General features: G+C 46.1%; 1 protein-coding gene across 1 annotated transcript in view; it reads right to left on the bottom strand.

Moving 5' to 3' along the window:
- The window catches only part of Wnt8b (Wnt family member 8B), a 61,701-nt gene extending 57,361 nt beyond the window's left edge, over positions 1-4,340 (bottom strand). The window contains exon 1 of the mRNA XM_037202320.1: positions 4,280-4,340. Within this exon, the coding sequence (XP_037058215.1) occupies positions 4,280-4,340 (61 nt within the window). The remainder of the gene's footprint in view (positions 1-4,279) is intronic.
- Between the last annotated feature and the right edge of the window lie 15,156 nt (positions 4,341-19,496).

The following is a 19,496-nucleotide window of genomic DNA, read 5'->3' as shown; positions in this document are numbered from 1 at the left end:
GAAACACTGCGGTTGTTATGCAAATGCATTCATAGGGACCTCTTCTTCCTGTTGCACACCCTGGCCTAAACTAGATGCAAATGAAATTTCCTCCTGAAGGAGGTCAAAGCATCCTTGCAGGAATGCAGATCCTGGCCTCTGCTTCTCCTCAGGGAAGGAGCATCACTCTGAGGGGCTCTGCATGTCCACCTGCCAGGAGATGTTGGTTCCAAACCCAGCTTGTACACTTGTGTCCAGGTGACCTGGTGACTCGGGGACAACAGAGACTCTGACATGTCTTTGTGTCTATCCCATGCTAACCTTGAACCTGGGAGGGATGAGGGCATTATATAGGGCATGGACAAGCCAGTTTGGAGAGGTTTCCACTGACATTTCCATAGCTTTCAATTCTTGTCCATATAGATGATGATATTAGGTGGATCTCTACACAATGCTATGTTCTGGAGTTAAGAGCGGGTAAATGCATCTCACAAGACCCCGGGGCAGAATCTGCCTCCCTGCTCCCATATGCTCTGGGAGCTGAGTCTAGATGCTGTGACACAGAATAGCAGCTCAGCAGCCACCCCTGAGTATAAAGAAGAGTCTCTGCCAACTCTCTCGGAGATCTGTTCTTTCAACAATGTCCCCGAAGTCCAAGAACAGTAGAGCCACACTGCAAGCTTAACTTTTTTGTTTGGTTGGTTTTTAGTTTGCTTTTGTTGTTGTTATTGTTGTTTTTGTTTTGTTTTGGAAACAGGGTTTCTCTGTGTAGCCCTGGCTGTCCTGGAACTCACTGTGTAGACCAGGCTGGCCTCGAACTCAGAGCTCTCCCTGTCTCTGCCTCCCAAGCCTGGGATTAAGGGTGTGTGCCGCCACCACCTGGCTCTAAGCTTCACTTCAAGTCACTTCAGCCCCAGTTTACAATGCAGCTTTACAAATCTACTGTACGTGTTACAAAGCTCAAAGCGGATACCGTTGGGTTGTCCCTCACTGTTAGAGAGAGGAGGACTCACTCTACACTGTGGAGTCTACAGGGACTAAGTCAGCAGCCCCTGTGTCCCAAACTCATTCCTACCTCATTGCCCACTGCTAAAGCAGACAGACCCACAGGCATCGCTTGCTCCACAGCTGATGGCCACAGCGGCCATGGACTAACAAACACTGCTCGAGTGTTGGAAGTGGAACTTGGCATGATTGAAGCAAAAAGCAGAACACCAGAGCAATATCCACGGACTGATGGGATTTTAAATACTGCATGAAATGCTTACTGGACCACGGAGCTAGAGAAGAGACTTTGGGGAGAGCTGTTTTGCTTTGTGTTTTTATCACGCTGGCACCAGCAAAGAGCGGGACAATGACTGGACACTTCTGAAGAGTCACGTGTGTGGGAGACTGAGAGGTGTAAACGCAGCCCCTCTGCCTTTTTAAAAGGATGTGCTTTAAACTATGTGTAACTGGACTGGAGGGGAGGGGCCTTGTGAGTGACGGCGAAGGGCCCTTGTAGGCCTGAGTGCGGCAAACGCGCCTCTGGCAGATCTTGCCTTCGCCCATTCCCTCTGCCTCGCTAAAACCAGCAGGTTACATTCGTGAAGGTAGCCACCAGGTCTGTTTCCCTATTTGGCCGCTCTCCGATCCTAAAGCCGACCGTCAAGGTCCAACCATCAAAGTACTCAAGTCCAGCAATCAAAAGCCCCCTTTGGCTGCCCTAAATAACATACCTGATCAAAACTAAACACCTCATCCTACCACGGGAATTTCCCCCTTTACCTTTGTAACCCGCCATTTCCCTGTGGGCCGTGTCTGTCTCCTCTCTATCCTTTGTCCTTTGTCCCTGAAGGACACCTACCCTTCCCCCTCTTCCTGGTTTCTTTTCCCTTTCTCCCTCATCCTCTGTCTCCCATCTTTGTCTCTTATTCTCTGCCCTCTGTCCCTCTGTGCTGAGAACCTGGTCTTGGGGTTTCTTGTGCCAACTCTGGTCCTTTCCGTGGTGTCCTTAGAGAGGTGTCTCAGCCCTCTGGAGTTGTGAGCCGCTTGACATGGGTGCTGGGAACTGAACCTGAGTCCTCTGCCAAAGCTGTACGTGCTCGCTCTTAACTGCCGAGCCATCTCTCCAGACAGACCTGGTGTGTTTTCCTCTTTCCTCCCACAAACGTTTATTCCATGCTGGCAGTATTCTAGGCAGTTGGGAAGAAACGAAGACAGAAAGGGGGACACCTTCCACCAATGAGCTCAGAGTTTAGCAGAGACGGTAAGATGCACCACGTGACTGTCTAGTGTGAGACAGTGTGATCCAGGCTGGAAAAGGCACGCGGAGCTTTCTTGGTGTGATGGGCGTTATGTGGGCAGCTGGCCCTTGAGCTGAGTTTGAACAGGAGACTCTAACAGTCACAGAAAACCGTAGGGATGGTGTTGGAGAGGGCTCAGCAGTTAAGAGAGGGGACTTGGGTCCAGTTCCCAGCACCCACAATAAGCGATTCACACCTGTCCGTACCTCCAATGCCCTCTTCTAGATTCTGAGGGCACTTGCACACACATGGTACACAGACATACACCCAGGCACACACATGTACACCTCAAACAAAATAATAAATAAATCTGTAAGAAAGTAAAAGGAAACCGTGAGGTGGGAGCAGGGTCTAAACCCCTCCTCGGTGAGGTCTTCCCTCCTGTCCTGATTGAGGCGGACCCCCCCCTTCTGATTTCCTGTACAATGTCATTTGTGCAGTTCCACCATAGCAGTTATGTTGTGAAACCGGCAGCAAGACTGCCTTCCCAGTGAACTATAAATTCCTCAGGACAGAGCCCCTGCCCGGCCATGTTTGTTTCCTGACATTTAGTAGTGTTCCTGACAGGGATTCCACTCAGTAAATTCTTGAGGGAGAAGCGAAATCAAGCAAAGCATGCCTTCAGGGAGCAGAGGGTATTACAATCTGCCAGGGATAAGATTCATGAGGAGGAGCGCTGGGGATTAAAGCTGCAGAAGTAGGGTGGTGGGGAGGTGTGGCGGGATCAAGTGTTGATGGGGAAGTAGGACAAAGGAACCGCCTCCAGCACTGGCGAGGCTGAGAGCTGGCACAGCAGCCTTGGAGGACAGGGTATCAGTTTCTAAGAAGACACTCAGGTCCCATGCACCAGGTCCCAGTTCCAGTGAAACGCCTATGTGTGCACACAAGAGAGACACAGAATATTCATAAGCCAGGTGTGGTGGCACATGTCTTTAAGCCCCATACTTGGGACGCAGGGGCAGGTGGACCTCTGAGTTTAAGGCCAGCCTGGGCTACATAGTGAGTTCCAGGACAGTCAAGGATACACAGAGAAAGCCAGCCTCAAACAAGCAAAAAAAACAACAACAACAACAAAAAAAAAAGTAAAATATTTGTAGCAAACTTGGAAGTAAACTTAGTGTTCATCAACAGAGAATAGAATGAGTAACTATACATAATTGCATCATTGTGGGAGAATGGCATAAATTCAAACCCAAGGCTATAGGAGAATCCATATGATCTTTTATGTAAGGATTAATCCATATTATGGTTATAAAATGCTAGCTTTTTATTCTAACATTCTTGTTACATTTCCTGTTGGCATCATTTTCTTTTTAAAAATATTTATTTTATTTTTAGTTTTGTGGTGTGTGTGTGTGTGTGTGTGTGTGTGTGTGTGTGTGTGTGTGTGTGTTGGTCTGAGTAGGGGTACCCATGGAGGCAGGACAGTGTTGTATCCCCTGGAGCTGGAGTTACTGGTAGTTGTGAGCCTCCTGATGTGGATGCTGGGAACAGAACTCCAGGCCTCTGTGGGAACAGCCCAGGCCCACTGACCTGTCCAGTCCCTCAGTGGCATTCTTTGCAAGGAGGCTTGTCCTCTCTTCCTTATCCCTTCAATCATTTCTAAACATCAGGGCCAGCACATGCTACCTTGAAATTTTTTTTCATCTAGGTTATAATGTGTCCTTATGACTACATTCTACCCTACTGATAGACAAGGAATAACTAAAGTACTTTCATTAGATTAAAAGAGACTAAGTAAACAAAGAGTATGGGGTGGTGAAACAGTCAGTCAAGTGCTTACCTTCAAAGCTTGAGGACCCGAGTTTTAACCCCAGAATCTGTGTAGAAAGTTGGATGCACAGACAAAATGGTGGAGATCCACAAAACCGCTAACAAATGCTGGAGAGGTTATGGGGAAAGGTGAATCCTCATTCACTGTTAGTGGAATTGCAAAGGGATCTAGCCACTCTGGAAACTGGTGTGGAAAATTCTCAAAAAGCTAAAAATACATCTACCAGATAACCCAGCTGTACCGCTCGTAGGCATATGCCCCAAGGACTTGACATCCTCCTCCACAGCCATGTGCTCAGCCATGTCCATTGCTGTTCTAGTCACAACAGCTGGAAAATGGAAGCAACCTAACACCCTTCAACTGATGATGGGTAATGAAAACGTGGCCCCCACACACTATGGAATACTGCTTATTCAGCTATGAAGAAAGGTGAAATCATTAAATTGCTGGTAAACGGGTGGAACCAGAAAATATTATATTGAGCAAGGTAAACAGACCCAGAAAGACAATGTTGTGTGCTCTCATCTGTGGTTCCTAGCTCCAAATCTTCAGATGTAAGTACATAACCTGTAGTAACTGCAGAAGCCAGGAAAGTGTAAAAGGACCATGGTGGATGTTTGGTGGGCCATTGTTTAGAGAAGGGAAGAGCAAGACACAGTGATATGAAGGAGGAAGTGAAAAATTGAGGAAGAAGCTTTAATTTGGAAGGAAGAAGGAGGGTAACACATGGAGACAGAGGAAAGAGGGATAAATAATATTTAAGATGTTTGAAAAAGCCTTCAGGAAACATATTATTTTATATTTACCTAAATCACACATGATATGTATAAGTATGTGAAGTTATGTCACTTGGGGTGACAGTGCTCCCCCGAGAGTCACAGACCGTCTAACAAAAACTCAGCACCAGGAGTGAGAAACTTCTTTTCAAGTTGTTGGTCAGGAAAGCCAAGAGGCCTCCAGAGTGATACATAGACTGTTGGACTTGCCCCCAGCTGCCTCCCAGAGTCCCTGTTGCTGGAGACTCCGTATGCAAGGCAGAGGAGTTGGAAGATTTAAGCCGGATGTGACCAGAAAGCCTCCTCCCCGAGGACTAACTTCCATAGTACCACAGGCACAGCACAAGCTGCCAAAGAGAGAACCGGCCAGGAGTCCGGCAGAGCTGTGAAGTCTGAACGACAGTATGGCCAGGTATCTCTAAAGGCGCAGTCGCGGCACTGGTATCTTGTCAGTAACCAACGACGGTCTGATTGGACTTATGGCTTGCTCAATTGGAGGGAAATCGTGCCTGGAACGGGAACTGGAACCGGAAGCCCTAGCCAACTACCGTGGGCTAGTGAAGTCATGGATCTCAGAGGAGAATCTACAGCCACTATTTTACTAGGCCAGCACAATTCTAATTGTACCCACAGATAAACGTAGTCCTCGTCTCAGGCAGGTAAGGCCGAAAGCACTGGACCATGCCTTAAGCAAACAAAGAGCTCTGACATGCGCAGTAGTGTCCTGACCCATAGGAGCCTGAAACTGAACCCCCAAGATGACAACTGCCCACGTAAGACCCAGAGCCAACCAGGAAACAACCATGGCAGCTGGAAGCACATAAACACCCGAGTCCTTTGTTTAATAAATGAGATTGCTTGTAGTCTACCAGAGCCTGTGCCGTTGGTTCTGTGTCTCTTCACCCCCTTCCCCCCCACACACACACCCCGGGATCAGAAACAGCGGGATCCCAGCTGCAGAGCTAGCAACACTCATCCATCTCAAAGGAGCTTCTCTTTGTGGCAGGCAGAGGTCATCACAGAAAATCACGACTGATCCAAGTACAGAGACCAACTGCTCCTGGAGTACTCAGCCCCACCGGATATCAACAACACAACTCCTGCACCCAAGGCTTGGGGAACATAGTGGAAGAAGGGGTGGACAGATGTAAGAACCAGGGGAATGGGAAATCTGCTGTGAGATTGTGTCTCCTAGAAAAGACTGGGAAACCACATCCACAGTAACACCTTAACAACATGAATGCCTAAACAAGACACAAACGACACCATTAGGCACACTAACATGGAAGAGCGAATTCTCACAGGGCCCCTGCTCACAAAGAACTATAGGTAACTAAGGACTGCTGAGAGACAGAGAAATTGTCTTTTCTAGAAATGAGCCCCCTGATAGGTTATCTAAAACTACATGGTCAGCCTTGAAGTCATATACCTATAAGGAACGCTAACAGACTCAGCAGATTGTAATTATGTGGTGTGTTATATATATACATATACATATGTGTGTGTGTGTGTGTGTGTGTGTGTGTGTGTGTGTGTGTGTAACAATGATCAGGAAAAAGAGGGCATGAATTTGAGAGGAGTAAGGGAGGGGACACAGGAGGGGTTGGAGGAGAGGAAGGGAAGGGGGAAATGATGTAATTATGTTTTAATTAAAGTTTAAAAAAATAGGAAAAAGAAACTAGGTTGAGGTTTGTGAAAAAATACTTTTATTATCTTAGAATCACAATATCAACCACTTGGATATTGATTTTTTTCCCCTTGTATTTGTGTGGTTCTTTTAAATTTAAACAATTAATAATTAAAAATAAATATGGCTCTCATTGTCTTGTAAAAAAAAAGCAGTAGGGGTGGGGGACTGGGGGCTGGAGACATGGCTCAGTATTTAAGAGCACTGGCTGCTCTTCCAGGGACATGAGTTCAGGTCTAAGCACCCAGGCTAGGTAGCTCAGAACCATTTATAACTGCATTGCTAGGGGATCTACTGCCTTCTTCTGGCTGTCTTAGGTGCAAGTGATGCACAAATAAAAAATAAACAAGTAAACAAAATAAAAAAAATATTAAGAAAAGGAAAGAAAGCTGGGTGTGGTGGATCACAGATGTAATTCCAGTCCTGAGGAGGCGGAGCTAGGTGGATCTCTAGAGGTCACTGTCCAGCTAGCCTAGCTTAATCGGTGAGCCCCAGGTCCTAGGCAGAGACTGTCTCAGAAAGAGAGAGACAGGGGAAAGGTGGATGTACGCAGGAGGATGACATCTAAGGTCCAATGTCCTCTGGCATCCACATCCGTGCACACATATGTGCATGAACGCACATACCCACATGAACCCTCCCCATGTGAACACACATACACCCCTCACACACAAAATTAAACGTGTGATCATGGAACGGCTCCTGGGCTGTCTGTTCCTTTTACTCTATTGTTGATTGTGAGCCTTTAACAGCTGAGCTATCTCTCAACCCTGTTCCTTTCACTGTAAAGACTGTTAATGGCATGTTGGCGAGAAGGTGGTGAGGCCTAATGGGGGAGACGAGCCCCGAACAAACTTGGTGTAGCAGAACGGTCGAGGACGTGGGGCAAAATAAACCCAGACAGAGCCCAGTTCTGCTGCTGACAGTCAGCCTAGGGTCTCAACTCTGCTTTCCCAGCTAGAAAACGGGGGCTACAGTATCTTATAATGTGAAGACTAATGCATGGAACACAGCGGGTCCCCAACAAACAGATTACTCTGCCTACTGCATGGCCCTCAGGAATAAGGACTGTAGTTTATTCATTTTGCACAGTGCTTGGAATTTAACATGGTCTCGGTTACTGTTGTTTGGGGATTGAGCCAGGAGTGAAAAACTGAAAATTAGCTATGGCGAAGGTCGAAATGGAACTAGTGCAGGACTTCTCGTGCAGGGCCGTGCTACAACTTCACGTCCGACCCTTAGGAGCAGCGCCATCAAAACCGTCAAAGACAGCTTCTATTCAGCGGGCAATGGAAAGAAGCTGGAACATTCCTTAATCCTAAGCGGGGGACGGGACACAAAGTCCAAGTCTTGGGTAAAAGAAAGGAAGCCAGACCTTAGCTGCCCTAACAAGCAAGCACAGTTGTCCAGCAACCTCTGCACAGAGAGAGGCAGGAACAGTGCTGGCCGAGCTCGGCCTCCCAACCCAGTCATCCACCAACGCGCTGGACGGGCTTTGAGGATGGCGCTCAGTGGAGGGCGCTTGGCCAGAACACAGGGTGGGCCTCGGATGTGGAGGCTGCTGTCATCCGAGTCCAAAAGCAGGTCAGGGAATGCCCAGGGCTACGCCACAGAGTGGTGACTGTCCCTCCTTGCCCCATGGCTTACCAAACCAACAAGTGGCAGAATCACCCTTGAGGCTCATTAAAGGACACTTTGTCAGCGTGGGTGGGGCTCCACCCGGACATTTCTGGTAGGTTCTTCTGGATCACTGGTGCTATGGGGCCGTGCTGACAGTCACTGCCTTGACCTGCTGTGGTCGATCAGACAGCAGCTGCGGCTTCTGGGGAGATGTCAAGAGGCTGTGGCTTCCCACTGTTTCAGTGACTCTCAAGACTGGGAGAAATACTCTTCTCTTGAGGTTCCTCAGAGCCTTCCTGGGCTCTGGAGAGCCTTGACAAAGTACACAGACCACTTAGGATGGGTTCTTCCTACCTAGGAGAGAAAAATCACTGAAGGTTCCATTACATCACATGACAGTGTGGGGTCGGGGGAGTTAATTCAGGAGGACTTGAGGGGGAAGATATGGTCAAAATTCAACACACATGTATAAAATTCGCAAAGAATAAATTTTAAATTATATTAAAAAATAAAACAGAGTACTCTTCCAGGGACTGGGATTCAATTCTTAGCACCCATGTGGCAGCTACCATCTATAACTCTAGTTCCAAGAGATCTGACACCCTTTTCTGGCCTCTAGAGACATCAAGCACACATGTGGTGTACAGACACACATGCAGGCAAAACACCCATACACATAAAATAAAAATAATCTCGTAAAAATGAAACAGCCTTATGCTGTGAGAGACATGATGACCCCCATTTTCCAGTCTCAGGAGAGTTTGTGGCTTGCCCCCTCCCCGGGGCAGGGGGGAATTAATAAAGCCGGGATTCAAGTGCAAATCTGCCTGCCTCCACAGTGGACCGATTGTGTTTGCCTCCAAGGGCCGAACTGTTTCCAAGGAGTGAAGTTACAGTCAAAACTCAGGCGCCGTGAAGGCAGCCCTCTCCTGCCACTGTTTTTGATATGAAATGGGCAGGGTGACAGGCTGTTCTCATTGCTGGGGGTTGTCTGCTTGGGCAGACAGGCTGCCTGTGCTGGGTGGGGTTGGCCTTTCTGCTCCTTCCTCTCAGCTCTGGTGAAGGGGCGGGTCCCTTTACTTATTCCTCAGGGTCACACGAGGCCAGGGAGTGGAAGGCATCAGAGTCAACGCCAGAGTGTCAGTAAGACACCTACTTTTTTTAGGGCCTCATCTCGGTCAACTTTTACAGCCTGGACTAACAATGTAACTGCTCTGAGGTGGTCAGAGGCCAGAAGAGGCATTCATAAACTATCACAAATCGCTTTTCCCCCCTCGAATAAAAATAAATTTCCTCTATGCTGAATCGTGTTTTCTACTTGTAGTAGCCTCAGGTCAAATCCACGATTGCCCGAGTGTCATAATAACCCCCACAACAGACACTGTTTGTTATTGACTAGCTTTGGTATATATTTTGGTATATATGTCTCTCACGATGCTGACAAAAACCTGAGAAAGTAGGAACTACTACCTCATTTTATGCAGATAACCTGACATGCAGGCTAACTAAACTCTCCAAATGTCATAGACCAGGCTACCAGAAGGGGAATTCCAACTCACCTCTGCCTTACTCCCAAGGCCGGGGATTTAACACCACTCTGCACCATACAAATGGATAACTAACTCTACAGCCATACATTCTCCTGATTAGGGACTCTGGCTCTCCCAAGTGCCGATCCAAATGTTCAGAACTGTGCACATTTATAAGGTATCCTCATGAGCAAACTCTATTTGAAGGGTTTACTATGTGAGTCAGAGGATGAATTGAGAAAGCACTTGGTAAGGTTAAAAACAAAACAAAACAAACAACAAAAACTACCATCATCGAAGAAGTGTAAAAAGTCTTCATTCTGGTATCAAATGGGTAACAGTACACAAATCTGTGTCAAAAGCCATACTCGAAGTACAGAGTGTGACACGAGCCGATAAATTCAACTCTCCCAAGGATGAAACAGGATTAAAATTCAAGGCCAGCATGGGCAACAAAATTGGATTACCTCAAATGGAAAAATCCAGCAGTTGGGCAATTGTGAAGTTAATTGTACAACCATTGAGTCACTCGGTGGAGTATGATGAAGTGTGATACAGCCACTGAAATGGAATCAAAACCAACGCAAAATTGTATCAATATTATTATAACTAAATCTTTTTTCAAAAGGTTTGAGATTGATTTTAATTTGTGTGTAGTAAGTGTGTATATGAGTGTTTCCTCTGCGTGTGTGTGTGTGTGTGTGTGTGTGTGTGTGTGTAGTAAGTGTGTATGAGTGTTTCCCCTGAGTGTGTGTAGTGAGTGTGTATATGAGTGTTTCGTCTGCATGTGTGTCTTCACATTATGTGTGTACCTGGTGTCCACGGAGGCAAGAAGTGGGGGTCAGGTCCCCTAGAACTGGAGTCACAGGTTATTAGCTATTAGAACAACAAGTGCTTGTAACTGCTGAGCCATGACCTTAGTCCGATAAATCTTTTTCTTTTTCCTACTATATCTTCTTTCTTTTTTTTTTTAATGCTAAATACTTGGTAGGCTGAGGCAGGAGGATCACCTGTGTGAGGCCAGATAGAGCTACATAGAAAGTCGGAAGCCAGCCTGAGCTACATAGCAAGACCCAGTCTCAAAGACAGAAAGAAACAAATAAATGATTTTAAAAGGTGGGGGGAGGGGCTGGCACTGTGGTTCAGTGGTACACAGCCCTTGCCTGGCGTGCGTAAGGCCCTGAGTTCAATTCCCAAGCCCACATTCTCCCCCAAAATATTAAAAATACTAAGAATGGAAAGCTAAAGAGATGGCTTCGTGGACCTGAGTTTGATTCCCAACATCTGCATGGTGGCTATCAACCCCTGTAACTCCAGTTCTAGGGGATCTGACTACTTCTTGCCTCCATGGGTACCAGGCACACAAGTAATGTGAAGACATACACACACACACACACACACACACAACACTTATACACACTAAAAAAAATAATTGGGGCCATGGTGGTGCACACCTTTAATCCTGGCACTCAGGAGGCAGAGGCAGATCACTGTGAGTTTGAGGCCAGCCTGGTCTACAGAGTGAGTTCCAGGCTAGCCAGGGCTATTATACGGAGAGACTCTGTCTCAAACAACAACAACAACAACAACAAACCAAACATAAAAATCAAAATAAAATTTTAAAAGGAGGCATATTCTGGGGAGGCAGAGGCAGGTGGATCTCTGTGAGTTCAAGGCCAGCCTGGGCTACCTTGACAGCTGTACAAAGAAACCCTGTCTGGGGTGGGGGTGGGGAGGTGTATAAAAGAAACAGCCACGGGGCATAAGAGATGACCTAGAGTTATATCAGGGGCTTAGCATGAACAAGGTCCTGGTTTCTATGTATACACACACACACACACACAAATATAAAATATTTTAAAAAATTTAACACTTGAGTTATGCTGTTCCTAGAGTGAATATCTTATCGTTAATCTGGTGTGCATTTTTCTTACTCAACACTAGAACCCCAGCCATTAGTTTCTATTTTTTTCTTTGCCTCGGCTGCCAGGCTTTGTTCCCATTGGCAGTGTTTGTCTCTTAAGTTTCCTGGTGCAAATTTTCTTCTGTTGTTTCCTCTTCTGCTGCTAAGTCTTTCATAATTCTGATGGTTTGTGCTTTGTGCTTTTTAATGTCAGGTGGCCCAGATTCCTTTCAGACATGGGCAGGGCATAAAATACATGGTTGCTAAAGGAGCCAGAGTGTTGAAATCATTATTAATCACCATCATCGGGAGCTTGGGTAAGAACCTGATTTTATCTGCTCCTGTGCTTAGAGACAGTCTAGTCCTGTCTTTTGAACTGCTGGGAGATGAGCCCAGCTCAGAGCAACAGGCACAGTGCTTTGTGCTTCTTTCCCAGGAACTGTCACACGGGCCACCAAGTGCTGCAAGATGCCTTCCCTGCCCCCAATTATGGCTGAACAGAGCACAGGTGTGCCCTTCTAGCCAGCCTCTCCTTGGGCAGGACCAGGATCCGTTCCCTGCACCAGCTGACAGTGACCGCTGGAGAGATGGGTCACCTCTGGCAGCAAGTGTATAGATCTTTCATGCACTCAGTTGGAACTTGTATGCGTCCAATTTTTTGACACTCAAAAAACAACCGTTCCTTCCTGAGCTTGGTAATTCTGAGGGCAAACACTGAAGAAGCTTCTCCAGCCGTCCGGGAGGCTCTCCCACCACCAGCCCTGACAACCAATGTAGAAACACAGCCTCCACTGTTCTGTGGCTGTCTGAGGAGTAGAGTTGGAATTCCTTGAGCTTAACTGACCCTCTAAATCAGTCCTGTGGTGCTTCCCAAGGCCTTCTCTGGAGCCCCTCACAGAAATGGTTTGTCAGAAGTTCTCTGAAACAGTGTTCACCTAATTCTTGGTTTGGATCCAGTAAGGCCTAAGTCATATAAAAAATAAAAATAAAAAAAAACTTAGGGTGTGTGGTAGGGAGATCTTTGGTATCCTGCTACCTTCTTGTGAGATAAAATACGATGTAATGAAACTCTCCTTGTGGTCTGATAGCCTCTGAGAATAGTTTCATAAAAGCTTAACTAAGAACTGAAATATGACCAGGCAGTGGTGGGCGCATGCCTTTAATCCCGGCATTTAGCAGGCAGAGGCAGGTGTATCTCTGTGAGTTTGAGGCCAGCCTAGTCTAAAGAGTGAATTCTAGGACAGCCAGGGTTACACAGAGAAAGTCTGTCTTGAAAAACTAATGGAAAAAAAAAACTAATATAATTTGCTGGCTGAAAAGATTCAGCTTTTACCAAAGTCCCTAATGATTTTTATCTCAAGAAAATTACTTAAGGTTAATAGTAATTCAGTTTCTCCAGGTTCTACTATGCACTGCTGTCTTCAGTACCAAATGATGGATATGATTTCTTATCAGTATTTTCAACACAAATTGCAATATCTGATACTCTTCTTCAAAATTATAATAATAGAATATAACCTGGAGCATATTTCTCTCCAACTAAACACCATGTGACCCTGCCTCCCTTGCAGCTAGATGTGTTGAGTCCATAAGTTCTGAGCATGGAAATAGAAGTGGAATGGCAAATTCCCAACTTCTGGCTCATCTCTGTTAAAGGAACAGAGCATTGTTTCCTTTCTTCTTTGCTGCTTCCTACTAGCTGGAGCATGAGTCTGAAGGCAGCCCCAGTGGCAAGAGACAAAAGCTGGATGTTGAGAAGCCTGGGCCCCAAGATTGCACAATTCCATGTTAGTCCAGAGCTTCCTGTTCACCAGACTGGTATTTGATAAATTATCACTGTTATTTTAGTTCTATTGATGCAACTAAATTGAAGTCCCAATTGAGGATTTCATATGAATACATGTGTCAGGTAGATACTGTAGGAGGAAAAGCATTTCTAAGAAAATAGAATAGACATAAAGTCAACAAATGGAGATCATAAAATCTCTTTCTTGAAACAGTCAAATCCAGTTATAATTTTCTGTGTTAAAGTAATTTGCTGAGATGAAGTTGGTGGTACATGTATGTAATCCCAACACTAGGGAGGTTGAGGCAGGAGGATTGCAATTTTAAAGCAGCTTGAATCATATAGTGAGTTAAACAAAAAGAGCTAGGAATGTAGCTCCATGGTAGAGGGCTTGCCTAGAGTGAATAAGGCTCTGGGCTCACTCTCCAGCAACAAGAACAAGAGAAAGGGAAAGAGGAGGGAGGGCCCAAGAAGAAGAATTAGGACAGCACTAATAAAGTATTTATTATTTTTATTCAGGTGTGTGTATTTGTGTGTCTGTGTGAGTGAAGGCTTCATGTGTGCAAGTACCTTCAAAGGCCAGAAGAAAGCATCAGCTCTCTGGGAAGTGCAGGTACAGTTGTGAGCTGCCCAGTGTAGGTGCTGAAAACCAGATCTGCTCTCTGGAAGACCAGGAAACACTCTTAAGCACTGAGCTATTCAGCCAATTCCAGAAAAAAAACTGTTTATTAGTGGTTCTACTGGAGTGTTCTTTTGTTGGTTTGTTTGTTCATTTGTTTGAGACAAGGTTCTGCTATGTAGCCCAGGCTGGCCTCTAAATAGAAATCATCCTTCCTTGTTCTCATGAGTATTGGGGTACAGTGTGCCATCACATCTGACTTTCAATTCTCCTTTCTATCCTGTCTTATGGCTCTCCTACCAACAAACTCTGGTTAATGTCTTTGGGCCATTCCCAGAACTAGTTAGCAATCTCCCTAAAGGTTCCAGTAGCCCAAGATCTTGGCATAGCAAGAAGAGCAGACCCAACCATACTTGTGGATGCTGAGTCAACATAACAGACCAGCTCAGGGAGTGAAGTGCTGAAACCAGATACCTAGAAGACTGGAGATAGGACTAGACAGCAAGGCACAGGCTACACTTGTGACAGCTGCAGGAATGTCTGGGTGCATAAACAAGAAAGAACACAGCAATGGATGTTTACAAATTTGGTACAGACTTAGCAGAGGGTTGGTCAGTTCTTAGTGGAATTTATTAAGAAATCAGTCACCTCTGGTCGTCTAAACACCCATGGAAACTGGATAGTCTTCTTCACAATCATGTAGAAAAGCATCTCTCCCCAAACAGCATTGCTTTGTGTTATTAAAAGACTCTAAAATGTAGCATGACTTCTTTAAGTCAATGTCATGAGAGATGTCTAAGACCTTTTTCATAGCTATGGACTTCAGGGAGGAGGGGGAACTGCTTCAAGACACTAGATGTAGGCTGGCGGGCAAGTCCTGCCTGAGCACAGGGCTTTCCCTGGCCGATGGCTGTCCACATGCCCCCGTAGAAGGGTACAGAGGAAGACCCATAGCTGCTCTTACACTTTCTTTGAAATGTGTTGCTGTTGCTTACAGTTTCTTTGAAATAATTTCCAGAAGATTGAACATTTTGGAGAAACTAAAGCCGCAGTGTACAGAATCCAAATCCGAAGGTTTTTTGCTTCCTGTTGCTAGCTGGGCCAAAAGCACTGGAAAATGAGAAGGCAAAAGATGATCTTTTTATGCTAAAGATAATCAAGGACATGTTCTTTGTGGAGCCAGAAGAGTTGGGAATCCATGTATAAAAGGGGTTACAGCCGGGCGGTGGTGGCACACGCCTCTAATCCCAGCACTCGGGAGGCAGAGGCAGGTGGATCTTTGTGAGTTTGAGGCCAGCCTGGGCTACAGAGTGAGTTCCAGGAAAGGCACGAAGCTACACAGAGAAACCCTGTCTCGAGAAAAAAAAAAACAAAAAACAAAAAAGGAGACCAAAACAAAATCACCTATCCAAGTTAGGAAGTTCAATCAAAACCTTAGGAAAACAGGTAAATCTTCAAAAAAAGAAAAAAGGGGGTCACGCCAATTAGGTTCCACCATGTCATGCAAATGACAGCCTAGCAAGTGATGAGGCAGAGGTGCCCAAGCTAGAAGCATTGTCAGTCCGTGACTGCGCTGTGCAGAAGCCCCAGGCTTCACCTGTATTTGGACAGCCCAAGTCACATGGGTCATTAATATTCGGTGGCAATCAAGGACAGTAACACATGACCAAACCATGTGTTCCCCTCATGCCAAGAACTGGCTCTTTCTGGAGTTACTTGGTCTGTTATGGGAACCTAACAACTGACTGGTTCACGAAGATTGGAAAACAAAGGTAGTCTTGGAAGACCTGGAGTCAGCTTTGGTCACCCCAGGGAAATATATCATCTTCCTTACTGATGGGCTTGCTCACTCATTACAAGACAGGAAGCCCTTGAATGGATCCATTTTAAGGGAAAGCACATCTTGGTAATTAATATGTGGATTGATCTGAAAGTTTTTTATTTAGTTTTTTAAAATACTTTATATTTCTTTACTTAATTACTTATTATTTGCTTATTCAATTATTTATTACTTATCAATTAAATAATTGTTGATAATTAAATACCTGCTTTTTAAATATTTAAATATTTTTAGAAAATTTAAATGATATAAACAGAAGCTATATCATTGTCACTTGGGAAGACATGAACCTCCTGAAACACATCTCCCAGCTTCCACTGGGCTTCAAGACCCCAAAGTGGAACCCATGACTGGTCCATGTGCATGGAAGAAGTGCTTAACGCTAAATGGGACATTCATCCCCATGCCCAAGGCTCGGGAATCACTGGGGAAGAAGGGCAAGAAAGACTGTAAAAACCACAGATGGGGGATGTCTGCACGGAAACAGTGTTTGCTGGGCATGACAGGCCTTTGCACACGGGAACTAACAGTACCTGTGACTGCATGCACAAATCCCACACAAGATCAAGCCAGTTCAAATCCTAGCCTGGCTGAGAGATGTTCTCGTGAAGTCTGGCCCTGAGCGAAGGAGTTACTGGAGATGACAGCTGCTAGGAGATGGACGATCAGTAGTCCTCAGAGCTGATGCCCTGAAGAGGCTCCCCTGGTCCAGTGGATTGTTCTTCACCCAAGCACATGCAAGTAGCAATAAACGGACTCAGTGAGCTTTAAAAAAAGATAGAGAGAGAAAGAAAGCGTATGAAGTTGGGAGAGAAAGTTGTTGGGGAGACTGGGAGGAAATGGGGAGACAGAGAGGGCTGGAAGGGAGAGAATGGGGGAAATGGGGAGAAAGGGAGGGCAGGAAGGGAGGAAATTTTGGTGAATTTGATCAAAATATAATACATGCATGTGTGAAATTCTCAAACAATAAAAAGGGGAGGAGAGGATAAGAACCCAAGGTGGAAATGTCTTTCCTTGGAGTTCCAGAAGACTGAGGCCTCAAAAACACCCCTCTGCCCCTGTGAAGAAGCGGGACACAGGTGACACAGAGCACCAGAGAGTAAAGAAGAGACCAAATATGAGGACAGGAGAGGGGGGGGGAGGGAGAGAGAGAGGGAGGGGAGGGGGGGGGAGAGGGAGGGAGGGAGAGGGAGAGGGAGGGAGAGGGAGAGGGAGAGGGAGAGGGAGAGGGAGAGGGAGAGGGAGAGAGGGAGAGAGGAGGGGATATGGGGGTGGTGTTGGGAGAGTCAAGCCAGGGCTTACAAATATCCAACAAGAAGCAGTTCCTGGTCCAGCCTTGCCAAGAGCTGTTCTCGCTGTTATTCTGAAGGAGATTTACTTCTCACAAGGCCAGCAGCTTCTCTCAGGATGACTATTCCCAGCAGCCCAGCAGCAGGCAGGAAGGACCCTACCACTGTAGTGCACCCAGAAAGCACTCACCTCACATATCCCTCAGACAGAAGCCCAGGCTCTTGTCTAAACTCACACAGATGTGTGAGCATCTGGAGATAGCTATACAGTGTGCACCAGACTTCTCGTGGTGACAGAGAGAGGAACTTGGCCGTGATCTGACTTTTTACCTAGTACAGAAAATACTAGGTAAACATTTAATAATGATATTCCCAGTTTTATTTTTGTTATTTCATAACAAAATGGGATTATTGTTAAACATTTTACCTTTTTATTTGTCCTCTGAGGCAGTAAAGTTCTCAAACAGTCATAGCCCGAGGTCTTAGCTGGCAGGGCTTCATCCTCCAACCCAGCCGAAGTCCAGGATAAGAGCCAAATGATTAAAACAAGGAAGCCAATGGCACTAGCTTTGGGCATCCCTACCAACACCTCTCGGGCCTCCTCAGGCTTGGGGATATCTGCCTCTATGATCTGCATGAGTTCCTGGGGCTCCCTGGCCCCAGAGTATCCCTGCACAGAGGCCCTTGTCATGTTTCATGCCCATGATCTTTGCATGTCAGCTTCCCTTGTCCTGGAGATAGAGAATTTGCCTCGTGTGTTCAAAGCCCTATCGCACTTGCACATAGTAAAATCCCATACGTGTTTAAATGTGTGATGGTTAATAGTGAAAAGTTTCTGCACCTCAATAAGCCTCTCCGCCGACACAGCAATCCAAATCAGACCAAATCAGACCGAATTAGAAAAAGCCCTGGTTTAATGGGTAAATGTGGGCGCCATGGGCCCTGGCCCCCGGCCCCCGACTGGGAGTGGCTGCAGCCTTGCTTGCTTGACCTTGATCAGATGTCCTCCCTATTCGGATTCCCTACCGGTATCCACCCTTCTGAATGCTTAAGGGAAGTTCCTTGTGTCCTCCCTATTCAGATTCCCTGCCGGTATCCACCCTTCTGAATGCTTAAGGGAAGTTCCTTGTTGTGTATCCTGCATTTTGGGCAGTTAACTACTTAGATGCAAGAATATAGAACATTGAGTCTGGAATGTGGACCATTGACAGCGAACTTCTGCCCTCCGGGGGTTCCTCCATTTGTGCTGTAAGCCTGTATGTATTTAAGGTTTCTTCCCTCTTTCAATAAACGGCATTCGACATCCAATCGTACGGATGACCCGCTGTCTTTTGTCTCTATTTTTTAATCCGCAGCCCTTCGCTCGGACATGGTGAACGGTTATCGGTAATGCGGGCGTTACCGCTACAGGTAAAGTGTTCCCTGGTGATTCTCAGGCCCCCCAGAGAGGAGACAGGGAGGAGAGACCGAAAAATCATGTGTCTGTTTTGGGGGGGTGGGGGGCGTTTAAATACCCTACGGAAGTGGTCTTGAGCATCTTTGGATTTTTGTTTTGTTTTGTTTTTCGAGACAGGGTTTCTCTGTGTAGCTTTGCGCCTTTCCTGGATCTTGCTCTGTAGACCAGGCTGGCCTTGAACTCACAGAGATCCGCCTGCCTCTGCCTCCCGAGTGCTGGGATTAAAGGCGTGCACCACCACTGCCCGGCTTGAATTGTTTCTAAGGTATTTGGAAACCTAGCCCAGACTCAGCCAATGTTTACCCCGCTCATCCTTATTGGTTACTTTCCTCTTTGCTGTGAGATAATCTCACTTGAGCAGCTCAGGTGCGATCTCTACCACTGGCTCACAACTGTCTCATTTTCAGGGGCCTTTTGAAACGATAAAATTTTTGTTTATCTGCATTACATCATTATGTCACTAGAAATTAAAACTGAGGAAAATGGGAGGCTGGAAAGATGGCTCAGTGGTTAAGAGCACTGGCTGCTCTACCAGAGGACCTGGGTTCAGCTCCCAGCCTCTGCATGGTGGCTCACAACCATTTGTAACTCTAATTTCAGGCCTCCAACACCCTCTTCTGACCTCCTGGGGCACCAGGCACCCACAGGGAGCCCAGACACTCATGCAGGCAAAGCATCTTCACAAAATAAAAAATACAATAAGATAAAAAATAAAACTGAGGAAAATACATCAATTAAATTAATTTACTAATTAAGCCATTCAAAAATGGTGATTATAAATCCAACACATGTCAGCACAAGTAACACTTTTATCTTGAAAAGCTGTAAGACCTGGCAGTGTGGCTCAGTTGGTAGAATGCTTGCTGCCATGCCGGGCGCCCTGGCTTTGACCCCCAGAACCACACAAAATCTCTGTGGTGGTACGTGTCTGTAATCCCAGCACTCAGGAATTG

The sequence above is a fragment of the Peromyscus leucopus genome, chromosome 1, assembly GCF_004664715.2.
Source record: "Peromyscus leucopus breed LL Stock chromosome 1, UCI_PerLeu_2.1, whole genome shotgun sequence".
NCBI classification, from domain to species: Eukaryota; Metazoa; Chordata; class Mammalia; order Rodentia; family Cricetidae; genus Peromyscus; species Peromyscus leucopus.
The sequence above is the reverse complement of the archived record's forward strand: the minus strand, read 5'-3'. Positions and strand labels throughout refer to the sequence as shown.